We start from the raw sequence: 13,753 nt of genomic DNA, 5'->3' as shown, positions 1-13,753 counted from the left end.
TATGGTATAGAGTTTCAAAAAGTTCCTTGTGATTTGAAAAAAATAGAGAGTTTGAAGAAGTCAATATCTATTTAGAATCTGCTGCTGGTTTCATACAATTTGATGGACGATTTCAGGGATTATCAAAATGCTGGGTTGCAGCATTACATTAAAGTTTATCTTTGGACCCAAAGAGATTAATGGTCTTTTAGGTGCGTTTACCCCCAAGAGGTCGGGCTGTTGTACGTTGTCAAGGTTAAACCATGTCTAATTTTAGACTTTGGTTAAACACGTCTAATGTTAAATTTGAACGATGAGAGTCAGATGTAATTGATTGAAAAGCCAACGCCCATGATAGCTGATTGTTGAATTATGGGACAGTGGAACGTAAGCAAAGGAACAAACCTTCGATCGATACCTGCCAAAGATGATTTCGTTAACTGCTTTCATATTTTTCGTGCATTAAAATTGCAACTACAACCTTAGAAAGAAAGGCTTATCCTGGCTACTTAGGATTTGACTTTTGAACCCTCATGATTCCTCTGTCATTCCAGCTATCTCCTCTGTCAATGGACACCTTTGAAAATCTTCTTACTTTTGCCCAACTGGTTATGGCCCTTATGGGTCTCCCTCGTGATCCAAAACCTTTGGTTAACCTTCCACAATTCTTGGGAAACAAGTACACTGATTCTACTCAAGAAATGTCTGTAGTCAGAGAAATGTTCGCTGAAAATTAAAGACTCGCCATACAATTTCATGTTTTGAAGGAACTAACCAGGTGCAACAGGCTCACCAACAATGGCCCTAGTTCTCTACCGACCAAAAAAAAGGGCCCCAATTGTGGACTGGAATAGTAAGGATTGCTTATACAATATGAAGGGAAGGGAATGAAAGGATATATATAATTGTAATCCTGTATTACAATTACATTGACAGAGAGTTATGATGATTTAGAAAAATATATCATGTTGCTTCAATATACAACTGACCCTAAAGGTGCAATCGACCGAAGAAAATCCTTATGTTCTTTGCCAAAGTGCCAAATGCGGATTTTTCTTATGATTACACCACGAAAATCAGTATGCTCTTTGCACCAGCGCTAACTGGCTGTCAGCCACACAAACCAGTGCATTGATCTTCAGCAACCAACCCAAGGAATGAAAGTGTTCGGTCATGTCTCCCAGAGAATCCATCACAGTCGAATCCGGTCCCTCCTTACAGCTTCGTGTTATTGTTCGATCGTGCAAATTTGCAGGACAAAAGCATATTTATCCCACGATTGACAGCTGAGTTTTGTTTCCTGCACGGTTCTTAGTCAGCAGGGGTTATCAGAAATCGTTTCTAGTGCGTTGAATTCACGCTCCAAGCTCCATGAAGATTCATTCAACTTAGTGACGTTTAAACTATACTCGCGGAAGTTCCCATCATAGGTTATGATGAAAATAGACGCCCTGCCAAGTTGGGAAAACAAAAGCAAATCTCAGTCAAGTTTTTTTCTTAAATGATGTATGTCCTCTGCTAAGTGCTAGACACTGACATTGTAAAGTAACAAACATGCACAAGAAACAAAAGAGGCAAGAGAACTGCAGGAGACCGGTTTTAGCAAACAGAATATAGATCATATTGATTCTTATAAAACTTATTGTAATTGCATAAAAACTTCTTTTATTCAACAATGTATAGTAGTGCCTGGATGGGTGCAGTTCAACATGATTGAGACTTGTAGCAAGAGGAATTTGAAATAATCTAAAAAATAACTGTTATGGTGTTTTTAACTTCTTTCAACAAATCCAATTAAATAAATATAACAATAGAGTAGCACCATAAGTGATAGATGTACCATCCTGTCGATTTGGCATCAACTCTCTGAACCCTTTGGTCATTCTCTCCTCAAAACTTATCCTCTATTAACCTAATTTTGGTCTGACTGATACCATACGGGACAAATTAGATGTCCCATCTATTTGGCATTGGCTTTATGAACCCTTCTGGTAAATTATTTCTTATCAAAGTTATATCCTCTATCGATCCCATCATTTTGCCTGAACGATACCATGTGAGATGTATATAAATGAATCACACAATATAGACCGAGAATCAATTGAGTTTCAATATGTGCTTTGTAGACTTGTGCACACTTGCATGCCGATATTTGCTCTATAAGTGTGGTACGGCTCATTACAAATACAATTACCATGTCTATTTGACTCACGACTTTATCTATCTAAACTTGGTGATTAAAATTATGCAAGGCTAAGAAAATACTACTCTTTCTATGAAATCATATAGGTAGACAAGATTCCAAGTTTCATTATAGTCCACACAAACATTTTCAGTCATGTATGAATACTTGCCTCAATAATTATACTGTAGTTACAATCAAGATTAATCTGAATGGCATGGTCATATGGCCATCATCCATTTTTATGTTCCATAGAAAAAGCAGAACAGATGCCAACGATGGCATCGCCATCATAGTGGATAGTCGTTCATCTTAAATAAAAATAATAAACAAGAACAGCTATAGAAACTACTAGATGAAGAAGAGGGCTTAGACTTATCACAGGATGGTTTTGCATAGAACTCACCGAAGAGCAGAAACCGTGGAAACACTTGGAACATTGTCTACGTTATAGATTGTCACATAGCTGTGCCAAAAGAATCGAAGATCAACAACTAATTAACCTTAAAAAATGAAACAATTAAAGAAAATCGAAATTGCAGCTTCACCTTTTCACACTGGCAGGAACAACATTGTGAAGAACATGATGATGAGCTTGTTCAAAGACATCATTGACCGAGTCAGGGATCATTGAACCAAGTAGCTTGTTGGGTCTTCTTCTAAATTATGTAGAAACCAGGAAGATGAGGATTAAAGCAAAGAAGTGCATATGTCAAGCCATACTACATTTCAACATCATGTGAAAGATGTGGTGTTCTGACAGATAAGATTATTTCCAACCTTTGGTTTATCAATTGTCCCAGGAAAAATACATGCAAAGAGCCTGATGAGCTTGTAGCAACAAGAATATCTGGAAGTTCAGCAGATGGTCCAAATGATAGGGAATAGATTGTTGATGGATATGATCCTCTTCTAAAACTATATGACTGCAACATAGAATGGTGCTTAAGTCATTGATAAATTTCTATTTTTAATGCATATTTCTAAATTTAACATCAATAGTAACATATAAAGAAATATTATAACGCAAAAACTCTAAAATTTAAGTATGAAATTACTCATTGTTCACCTTAGTTGCTTGTGAAACTAGATGCACTCTGATAATAGTTCCCTGTTCAGAAGCTGTTGCCAGATACATGCCATTGGAAGAGAAGACAATTGCAGCTAATGGTGAACGGTGGGCATCTATCTGTCACAATTGTTATATGGCAGTTAAAAACAAAAGGCAAATACACAAGTTATGTCACTTTACACATTTTCTTTGACTTGTCAAAGCAGGTCATCACAGATAAAAATGTTATGACATTTGTCCATGGATTATTATCCATTTTCTAGAAAGTGTAAAGATGCTTTCAGTGTTAGAGAAAGGTGTGGGTTATCGATGAAGCAAATGGAAAGAGAGTTTTCCCAGAGAACATCATGAGACTTTCAATTAGATTATTGTATGATAAGTATTATGTTTAATGCTAAAGCTGCAAATGAGCAGAACTGAGAATACGCTATTCTGGCCTGGCTTGAATCAGTCAAATAGTGTTTAGGAGCCAAACTTCAGTCATGGGTGTTCAAGCCTGGCTCAACCAACTTGAATGAGCCAAGATAAAGCCAGTAACTAGTTTTCACAACCAGAGAGTGTTCGGCTTGGCTTATAAGCCAGGATTCGAATTGCAGCTTGAGCTTTGCTCTTTTATAAAATAAATGAGCTTGAACAAGTCAGTGAGCTGAGCTTGATATGTTTGAAATATGGCTTAGTTTAATTGCAGCCCTACTAATACCCATAATGAAGTTCAGATGCGACCACAACTGGAAAAGAGTTTTGAGTTTGTCTTCAAAAAAAGAAGGGAAAGATAAAAGGCAATTGCACATAAATAATTTGAAGGAGCTTCCCTTGGTGGAGGATGCAGCTCTTCAAAGGAATTAATAATGAAGAAGATTTCAAATAGCCAATCATAAAAGTGTAAATTTCAAATATTAAAAAACAAAAGCAGATCAATGCCCACGGCTCCTACCACTATGGGGTCTGAGGAGGGTTAAATGTGCACAACCTTACCCTCATATGCGGAGAGGCCATTTTTGTATTTCGAACCCGTGACCTCCAAGTCACAATCGAGCAACCTTGTTGTTGCACCAAGGCTCGTCATCAAATTTCAAATATTAAAATATGAATTAAAAAAATAGATTAGGAATCAAGAGAGCTTTTTGATAAAGGAAAAAAGATTTGGATGGACTTGCGTAAGTCAATGACTAAGGTTTGAGCAAACTATTTCCCCTAAATGTGAAGAAGATTTGTACTAAAGAGTGTGACAAATGTCCTGATGCAAAAGCAAGAAAAACCTGCAAACACGATGGGTGAAACAACATGAAAGATCATGGTGAACACAAGTGCATATCTTTAACAACCTGACAAAGTGATTGCAGCTCCACTGTGTTGTACACTAAAACAGATCCTTTGGTTGTACTTGCTGGAAGAGCCAAATAGCAACCTTCTGAACTAGGAGAAAATGCACAGAGCCCTGAAACACCAGTAATAATTTTTTTTAAAAAAAAAAACTTCAAAGATATTAAGAAGCACAAAGTCTTCAGTTCAAAAACCAGTTTTCTGTCTCTATAAGCTTCTTTGAGTTAACTTTCCGCAAAAGAAATGCAGGTTGGAAATACCTTGATGAACGGCCATAAGATATGGATTTAGTACAAGATTGATCATGACAGCAGATAGTGAAAATGAAGCAGAAATAAGATATACAAGGGCATGAAATGCAAACAAGATTTATAATATAATTCAATATTGCACATACAACAATTCAGAAGCTAATGACATTTGCATTCTGGACATTGTTTTGATATCTTTTACCGATAATCATTTAAAGCTTTTTTTATTGTTTTCCACTCTTAGGTCTTCCCATCTATGTTTCAGACCCTCTAACCTTCAGCTTAAGTCTTCCCTTCTATGTTTCAGATCTTCCACCCAATATTGATGCAATCTCTAACTGAATCTCCTGATTTCTGTACATTAAATTGCGTCGTCACTATAATTTAGACTTTAGAGCATATAAAGGCCCTACCTGCACTTCTACCAGCATATACATTTTTTGGGTCCAGCATATCGCACATACAGCCAACAGCAGAGCCAGGGCGATTGATGGGATTGTAGAGTCGAACAAGAAATTTAGAGCAGAGCCTAATTGGTCAGTGTATAGCCATAATTTGTCCACCGCTTCCCTAGAATTCACACCCTCCCCCCCTCCCCAGTGTCCGTGGAATTTTGGCTTAAGAAAAGTATTGATGAGATTTGGAAATTTAGGTAAGGATGATCTCCTGTAATTGTGGGATCGTGGAGTGATTTGTGGATTCCAAATTGGGATGGATGTGAGTTTGTTATATTTGTTAAATAGTAATTTATGTCTTTAGGCAGTCATCACTGCACATAATTTTACAGAAAAATTTAACTAATCAAATATTCTCAGAGCTTTCTCTGGAAAATAAATGTTTTCAAATAATAAACTTCCCACAGGTTTTATTTAATAACAGCCGCTCCAAATTTCATGGACTTTAGGCATTCCATGTCCTTTGCTATTCATACAACCTTCTTTTCTAAAGATATAGCAAATGAAAATCTAGAGTTAAATAGTGATTGGAATGAAGAAAGAAAAAGATGAGGGAGGGAAGGGAGGAATTTATGTGAATGTTTTCAGACAAATGGAGGACGAAGAACAGATGAGAACAAGAAAATAAGTTCTTTTCCAATAGCTCAAGTACATATGTCATATATTTATATTTTTTAAAGTTTTTGTTTTAGCTTCTTGATCTCTTCTTGTTTTTGTAAGCACTCCGACTATACCTTCACAACATATCAATGCTTTATATTTGAAACTTCCTCCTATTCTCGTTCATATTTGCAAGGTTAACAACTAAGACCCAAGAAAGAATGCAACTGAATTCATAGATGTTGTATGAGATGATCTGTGTAAAATATTGATGTACGTTTTTGCCAAAAAAATTTATATATTTTACCTATATGAAAAAATATGAATAAAAAACCTATTTATAGAAGATTTTTTTATTGTTGCCTATTTTATAGAAGATTTTCTATTTTATCTTTTTTTTTATTGCTTTATATATTTATATTTTACCGATATGATAACTTACTAATAAAAAACCTATTTATATTACTACTAAACTTGGCATTTTACAGACTGTTCGTCGAAGAGGAAGATTTAAGATGTGTGCATGTGTGTTTAGAGAGAGAGAGAGAGAGAGTTTTCACCAACAGTTCACAAAGAACTTCAAAGACAGAAATAGATTTCAAATAACCAAAAGATAAAACAAATACTGCTATGCCTGTAAATCAGTTGTTGCAAGAACAAGCATGTCAGAGGCAGCAACAACACTACCATCAACAATAACATATAACACCATTAACATGTAATCCATGATAATCACATGAACTAAATCATAAATGATTCATGAACAGTTTTCAAATGTTTGTGACCAGTACTGACAGGTCAATAAACAATCAAAATGTTCAGGTATAGCCTAAGTATCATTCAGCCAATGAACAGATCATGAACTGGAACGTCAAATTGGTTTTGGGTCTATAATTTGCACTCAGATCTAACCCATTCATTTTATAGGTCAGGCTGGATCAGGGATCAATTTCAGGTCTGTCAGGAGAGATTTTAGGCCAGTTCTTGTTAGATCTAAATAAGAAAAAAAAAGAAAAGAAACATTGATGTAACAAAATATGAGAATAAATAGCTTATATCTTATAAACAGAAGATAAGTGCATGAGATATGTATCATAGATAATGTGGCCTTTTGATAGGAGGCGAGTAGCCTCTAAAAATCATAAATTTAGATACCCTGGGTTTGACCACGAGGGGAGATCTATATGTACTTTTCATTCCTAGGTTATGCATAAATCAAAGCATTCTACAATATTTTGCACAACATAGACAACCGAGTCTCTGAATATCCAAACAATAAAAGAAGAGAAAACTGCTAACATTTACAGCCTGTATAAATAGCGCATATTATACCAAGAAACATACAAGTAACAGAGTGAAGTGCACATATCCCGAACACGTACTTTGCTATATTGTTAAAATGAACATTAAGTTGATGAGCAGAATATAGAAAGCAAGGTCCGCCGTACCGGTACCGGTCGGCGTACCGGTGGCGGCCCGGACCGGTACGAAACTGGTCCCGTACCGGTCCGTACCGGTGGCGTACCGGTCCGAACCGGTGGCGTACCGGTCCGTACCGGTGGCGTACCGGTCCTTCAACAATAAATTACCGGTACCGGATTTTACGCTGATCCGGTACCGGTCCCAGGCTGGACCGGTACGTACCGGCCCGTACCGGCCGGTACGGACCGGTACAGCAGACCATGATAGAAAGTATGTAGTCCATGGATCCTGAACTTGTTCAAGTCCTTAATGACAGTGGGTGTGGCAGTTAGGAAAATCTCTCTCTAAAAAAAATAATACAAGCAGATGAAGATTTGTTGCCCTAACCTTTGTTGTTTGGCACAGTATCTATGGTGTCCAGAATGGCAAGGCTGTTCAAGTCATAAATATATGTTTTATCTTGCAATATGACAATAAGTCTGCACATGATGTGAATACAAACAATTAAAATAGTAAGCGAAGATCATAAAACTTGTCCTGTTCAATCAGATGTATACATCTAGTTAGACAGAGTGACTTCTTTGCATATGAAACCAAAACATTAATGCCAGCATATGCTTATGCAGTTTCACATAGGTAGAGACTTCTAAAGAAGCATAGTTTGCAAAATACAATGCATTTGTCTATGCACTAGAATTGAGCAACAAGAAGCATTCCAAATCTTACAAAACCTTATGATGCAAAATCATGCAAGTCAACATGTATTTGAACTCTCTGAACTCAGATGTGAGGTGTTATGGACTCGTCCCGTAGAATAAGTAGAATGTCTTGAATATACAGCTAAAACAAAGTATAAATTATACAGCGTGAAAAATTTTGCCTGAAAGAAAAAAGGGTGCCATACTGAATCGGCAAAAATGGTGATCAAATGTGACGATTCCCATATCTCCAAACACAAGAAATAAGATAGCAAAAGGTCATCTTAAACTGAACTATGTGCAAGCAAATTAATAAAGAGACACAGCACCAGTAATAAATCACAACTGTAGCTGAGGTAGTGCAATTATAATCTGGAGACCAAATGCATGATCATTTTGCATGTGTGGCATGATATACTATTAACAAACTACAGTATAACGATAAATGCACCAAAATTACAGTAAATCACAAATGTGGTTTGAGGGCCACCAAGTATTGCTTCAGACTGTGCTTGTCCATTGTGCAGTTTTGCAATTAACCCTCCATATTTGCAATATTATCAAGCTATGCAAGTTGCCAAAAAAATGTTAATATCCGAAAGACATATCCATTATGTCACCCTTCCAAACCTCAATAGTATTTTAGTGTATTAGGCCAGCAGTCGATATCTTCTTAGTCTTCAAAACACTTCACTTTCTTCAATTGTCCAAACAACTAAACTTGGATTTACACCACTAATACAGTTGATTCTTTTTAAGAGATCTGTCCTGCCTTCTTTACACTGATTTCTCAATATATTGGCCATTTGCAGATAAGGTTTATTATTTTGCGGATACTTGAGGAATAAAAAGAAGCCACAAAACATAGCAATATCTCAGAGGAATAAGTTTGTTCCCCCGCTTCTATGGTGCTGCAATTAATGGAATAAATATAACTATGTCATTGCTTAACTTTCATCCAAAGCAAGAGAACAAGATAATTTCTTTAAAAAAAGAAAAAAGAGAAAGGAATCAAGAACATCAAACAAATGTGAAGAATGAATTCCTCTGGAACTCATAACAAAAAGAGACTGGTCATCCAAAGATTGTTAGTTTACACCTTAAGTCATTGGCAAGAAAGATTATAGTCATTCTACTGCTAACAGGTTCATGATGATATAAACTTAACTTTCATAAAAGTTTGGAAGTCTTACAAAATAACATCAATACATATAAAAGATCAGGGATGAGACTGGGAAGATTAATGTCATGATATAGAATGAAAAGAGAGTCAGATGAAAAATCAAACATAAACAACCATTTTGAATTATCTTTAGAGATACACATTCACTGGTTAAATATACTCTGGTGATAGTAAGCATGGGCATAACAAGATACTGAAAAAAAATAAAAGATTCAGCAGACAAAGCAAGAATTCTAGGTAGTGAGGTGATAAAAAATGAGAGCCTTTGATCAAATTATTAATGAATAAAAAAATAAATAATACAAAACATTTGCATATTTAACACAAAAGACCAAAAAGTTTGCCAAACTAAACATGCTAATATTCACAAATTCAACCTTAATGTATATGTAATATACTGGGTTGTATCTATTAAAACGTTCAGACCTGTAATTTCGATTATCAGCTCCAATGTACATATATTACAAAAAATGTACAAATTAGCAAGCAATTTGTAATGGAAATGGCGACCAGATACCTTTTCCTATTAATACGAATGGCTAGGATTGATGTCAAATAATTTAGTTCTCTCAGTGCAGTTCCAGTAACAGTATTGAAAAGACAAAGCCGCCGAGGAGATAATGATGGCTGTTTTGAGTCAAATTGAAACACAGTAAGACGCTTTGGTTCTTCATATGCAAAATAGAATTGTCATATGAGAATAAAATTAGAAATGAAAAGAATGAATCAGATACCTGCTCCCCTGCTCCAACTATAGCAAGAAGACTTGAGCTAAATAGCATTTCTACAATGCTAAATGCACCAACAACTGCCAAAAATGTGATCAGAAAAACTTTACCCTTATGACTAGAAAGAGATGAAAGTATAATTCATAAAGATAAAAAAAGTATTATAACTAGGAAAATAGGATGTTAGTTTGATAATTAGAACACGGCATGTAATTTTGTCGAGAAGTCTATAATCGTAGTCTTTCTCCTGAAATTTGATATTTAGAAATAAACTCTTGAGCAGCAGCTATTTTCTTGCTAGATGTAATTATCGTAAGAGTAAGAGACTACACAATCACATTGAAGAACGCTAAAAATGAAACTCTAAACATACAGAGAGCGACTAGCAACATCATGGAAAGTGTCTTTACCTATCATGGACAATTAACAATGAAGTTTGCATTCTATGTTCCTTCAATGGATATCAATATGAGTTTATACCTAAGGGCAACCAAAATGGGATCCAATGAGAAGATTGCAAAAGTAAGGTGTTAGTTATCTTTCTTAGATATAGTGGCAAACTTGTGGAATTGTTTTAATTTATTTCATTATATGGTCAATACATACAAGGATGTTAAATGGTGACATGGTTAAAGATGGATGTACATTAAAGTACACATATCTAGATACATGGATGTACATATACGTATAACAGTCCATATCTCTAAAAACATTAAAGCATCCCAGTCTCACTATAAAGCCCAGAAACATGTCTTATATTGGTGACACAAATTGCAACACAGACACACTTGTCCATCAAATCTTAGCTTTTATTTTTGATTAATAGAAGTCATTGGCAATGGTAAATAACATTTAGGTTTTGGGAGTGGATACATGGTAAATATGGAAGTGGCTTTTGGTTCCATCGCTTACCTTTTCAAAGACATAACTTCATGTAGTAACATCCAGTTTAGGTTGCAAGTACCAATATAGAGGCCTAGTTTTCATTAAAATGGTCAGTGTGGTCTCTGAGAATTAGGTGAAAGTCAGCAAGCAAGTAAATATCTAAAGTCTGGCTCATACTATGATAAATTTTAGTGGTTTCTTAGTGGAATAGTAAGTCCTATTTGGATCAAATTACTTGGTAATTTTATCTGGAAATGTTAGAATTTGATTATTATAGTTTTAATAGCTTTATAAACAGGGCCAGATATACAGATGACTCTAAGAACAATTCATAAAACTATCAGTTTATTAAGTTTTCAATCAGTAGACTTCTTTTGATCCGAAGGAGGGCACTGTAATCTTCCATTTCTTCTTCCTTTCTTGATTCTGCCTTTCTTCCTTCTCCACTAAATGTTAATGCCCCCCTCCCTGCCCCTAGAATCTTGTATACCCTCTCGTTTTCTTCTAGCATGTTCCTTGAGTCATCAGAGCTTTCAATTTAAAATTTGCAATTATGATGGTACACAATGACTTCCAAACTCCTTTCTTGCTACATGAAAATTTACATTTACATTAGTTCATTAATAGATGTCCAAAATAGCTGGTGGAGATATCAAGAATGCAAGACATCATTTCCAGAGGATTCAACTCAGCCAAAAACTTCCATTAATGTAACAGTTATTCTTTATTTTGGGATCACATAACAAAGTTATATCTACAGTCTGCAGTTGGTGCTCAATTATATTTAGCAAATTTGAAGAAGAATCTAGAATTCTCATTTTTCACTTTCAGTATTCAAAGAGATATTTGATTCAATTTAATTTGTCATATATCATAATATCCTGGTATACCCACCTTTAGCCAAACCCTGGTGCTGGATCTTCCTCCAATAGTAAAACACTTTCTACTTTGCTGTCCAGAGCATGGGTTTCTAGCAAGGACTTAATTCATCTTCAAGCTTTCCAACCTTGATCAATCTCTAATTTCAAGTTCATATTTTGGCAATCAAATTTTCCTCACCTCAAACAATCTCCATCAGGTCCACCAGCTTATCTAGATATTTCCAGCCAATTCTAGTGAGTTGCAGCTGATTAATTGCACATCAGTCATAGCAGAAAACAAAAAAGCAGAAACATCTAGTCACTTCGCAATAGTCCCATAAAAACTCTATTGACACTAACAAAAACATAAGAAAAAAAAATTACTAGCAGTCCATAAATTTGTATATAGCAGCTGGACATAACCAAACTTATGAGAAAAAATCAACAATTTGGAGTTGAATTTGGTTATGACTAGACAAAACAGATATCTTATTATTTGGTGCAGACACTCTGTGAAAATTATAATACATGAATTAAAACCACAAATTTCCTCTATGGAAAGTTTTAACCTTTTTCTTAAATTAAATATTCCACAGCGACTTGTCATCAATAAAGGCCAATTGATCATGATATATTAACCAACTCATATTTAGTGGGACATGGTTCATTATTTAAGCATCAGCCAGAAGATTTGCATGATGATAGCGACTTTCTTGTCTGCAACTCCTAGTAAGTTTCACATAAATTAGTATCGCAATGCTCTATTAAAAAGAAGGGGAGAGCAAGTTTAGCTGTCATCAAACTCACCTCTCTTGTAGCATAATCTTCCACTCCGTGCATCAAATATCTTAAACCCATCCTTCGTTCCAATAGAAAAGCAACTGCCACCTCGAAAACATATCCATACCAATAAGCCAAGTCAATCCAAAACCTTCCAAATTATTTCCTATGCTACTGAGACTAAACAACGGACTCGAATTACACCAAACCATGAACTAAATCAACCCAGAAATCCGCAAATTTCATTCGGTCAAACCATACGAAAGACATGAATTGCAATGAAGTTCTCAGCTAAAGCAATCCAAAACCTTCCATTCGTCCTGCTATGATATTGAAACCAACGAATAGCCCCAAATTACATCCAAATCTTAAGCCGAGTCAAATCCAAAACCCTAAAATTAAATAACAAGCCCAAAGTCCCGATCGATTGGAATAAAGAGAGAAGAAGCCCGAAAATCTAGCCGAAATTGGGCACGGACTTTTCAGGAGGTCACCTGCTGTCTTGGTTAAAGGAGGCGCAGAGGATGGGAGAGGCGGAGGAGGGGGAGGACGAAGAGGTGGCGGTGGCCATCTCGGTGACGGAAAGGACTTCTTGATTCGATTTATAGAGGGAGAAGGGGGCGGAAGTGGGGGAAAAAAGAATTCCGAATCGGATGCCTCTTGAGTTGATCAGACGGCGATAAGAAAAGCACCTTTATTTGATGCATCGCAAGGGGATTTTAAGGGAATGGGCAAATGGACGGCCCTTGATTGGATCGATGAGACTAGAGTGGACAAGGCACTTTACCGTGTCCGGGGAAATCTATCTTCTGGGCTGGGTTTGCTTGACCTTTCTTTAAATAGCGTGCTATCTCCCCATAACGGGCCCCCACAAACACCAATCAAACAATGGCTGTAATAGCATTGTTTATCCCCAAAAAATTTCTTGACAAAAAAAATAATTATTAAAATAACAACTATTGTAATGGTGCTATAACCAAAAAAAATCTTGACAATAAAAATATTTATTAGAATAACAACTATTGTAATGGTGCTATAATAAAAAATAATAGTTAATGACAGAAAAAATAATAGCATTATCTTTCACTTCCATTTTTAGGATAGAAAAACATATTTTCTAGTCCATATAGTGACTTTTAAAGAGAATTTTGAAAAAACAAAAGGTCAAAGAAATATCATTTTATCTAAACTAAAGTATGACATGAAATGACAAGAATAATGAAAAGTAAAAATCATTATATTTTTCATTTTTTTAATCTTAATGATGTGATGACAGATGTTTGAAACTATTATGCTGGCAGCTGTAATTGTTATAACACTCTTGTTTACAACCAT

General features: G+C 35.5%; 1 protein-coding gene across 3 annotated transcripts; it reads right to left on the bottom strand.

The window, feature by feature from the left end:
* Positions 1-853: 853 nt before the first annotated feature.
* Positions 854-13,013, bottom strand: ATG18B (autophagy 18 B-like protein). Of its 3 annotated transcripts, XM_008796167.6 has the most exons (11): positions 12,913-13,013; positions 12,446-12,519; positions 9,900-9,973; positions 9,683-9,792; positions 7,672-7,763; positions 4,559-4,671; positions 3,231-3,350; positions 2,942-3,087; positions 2,710-2,820; positions 2,568-2,627; positions 854-1,430 (listed from the first exon to the last, which is right to left on the bottom strand). In XM_008796167.6, the coding sequence occupies exons 1-11, from the start codon at positions 12,987-12,989 to the stop codon at positions 1,295-1,297; spliced, it is 1,113 nt and encodes a 370-aa protein (XP_008794389.4). In that variant the 5' UTR covers positions 12,990-13,013; the 3' UTR covers positions 854-1,294. The 3 variants fall into 3 exon arrangements, with proteins under 3 accessions (XP_008794389.4, XP_026661744.1, XP_088563824.1); XM_026805943.4 differs by lacking the exons at positions 12,446-12,519; positions 12,913-13,013 and adding an exon at positions 11,673-11,777; XM_088707698.2 differs by lacking the exons at positions 12,446-12,519; positions 12,913-13,013 and adding an exon at positions 10,304-10,333.
* Between the last annotated feature and the right edge of the window lie 740 nt (positions 13,014-13,753).

The sequence above is a fragment of the Phoenix dactylifera genome, chromosome 11 (assembly GCF_051530095.1).
Source record: "Phoenix dactylifera cultivar Ajwa chromosome 11, Ajwa_hap1_PhDact_Kaust_v1.1, whole genome shotgun sequence".
NCBI classification, from domain to species: domain Eukaryota; kingdom Viridiplantae; phylum Streptophyta; class Magnoliopsida; order Arecales; family Arecaceae; genus Phoenix; species Phoenix dactylifera.
This window is presented reverse-complemented; position numbering and strand designations above follow the sequence as displayed.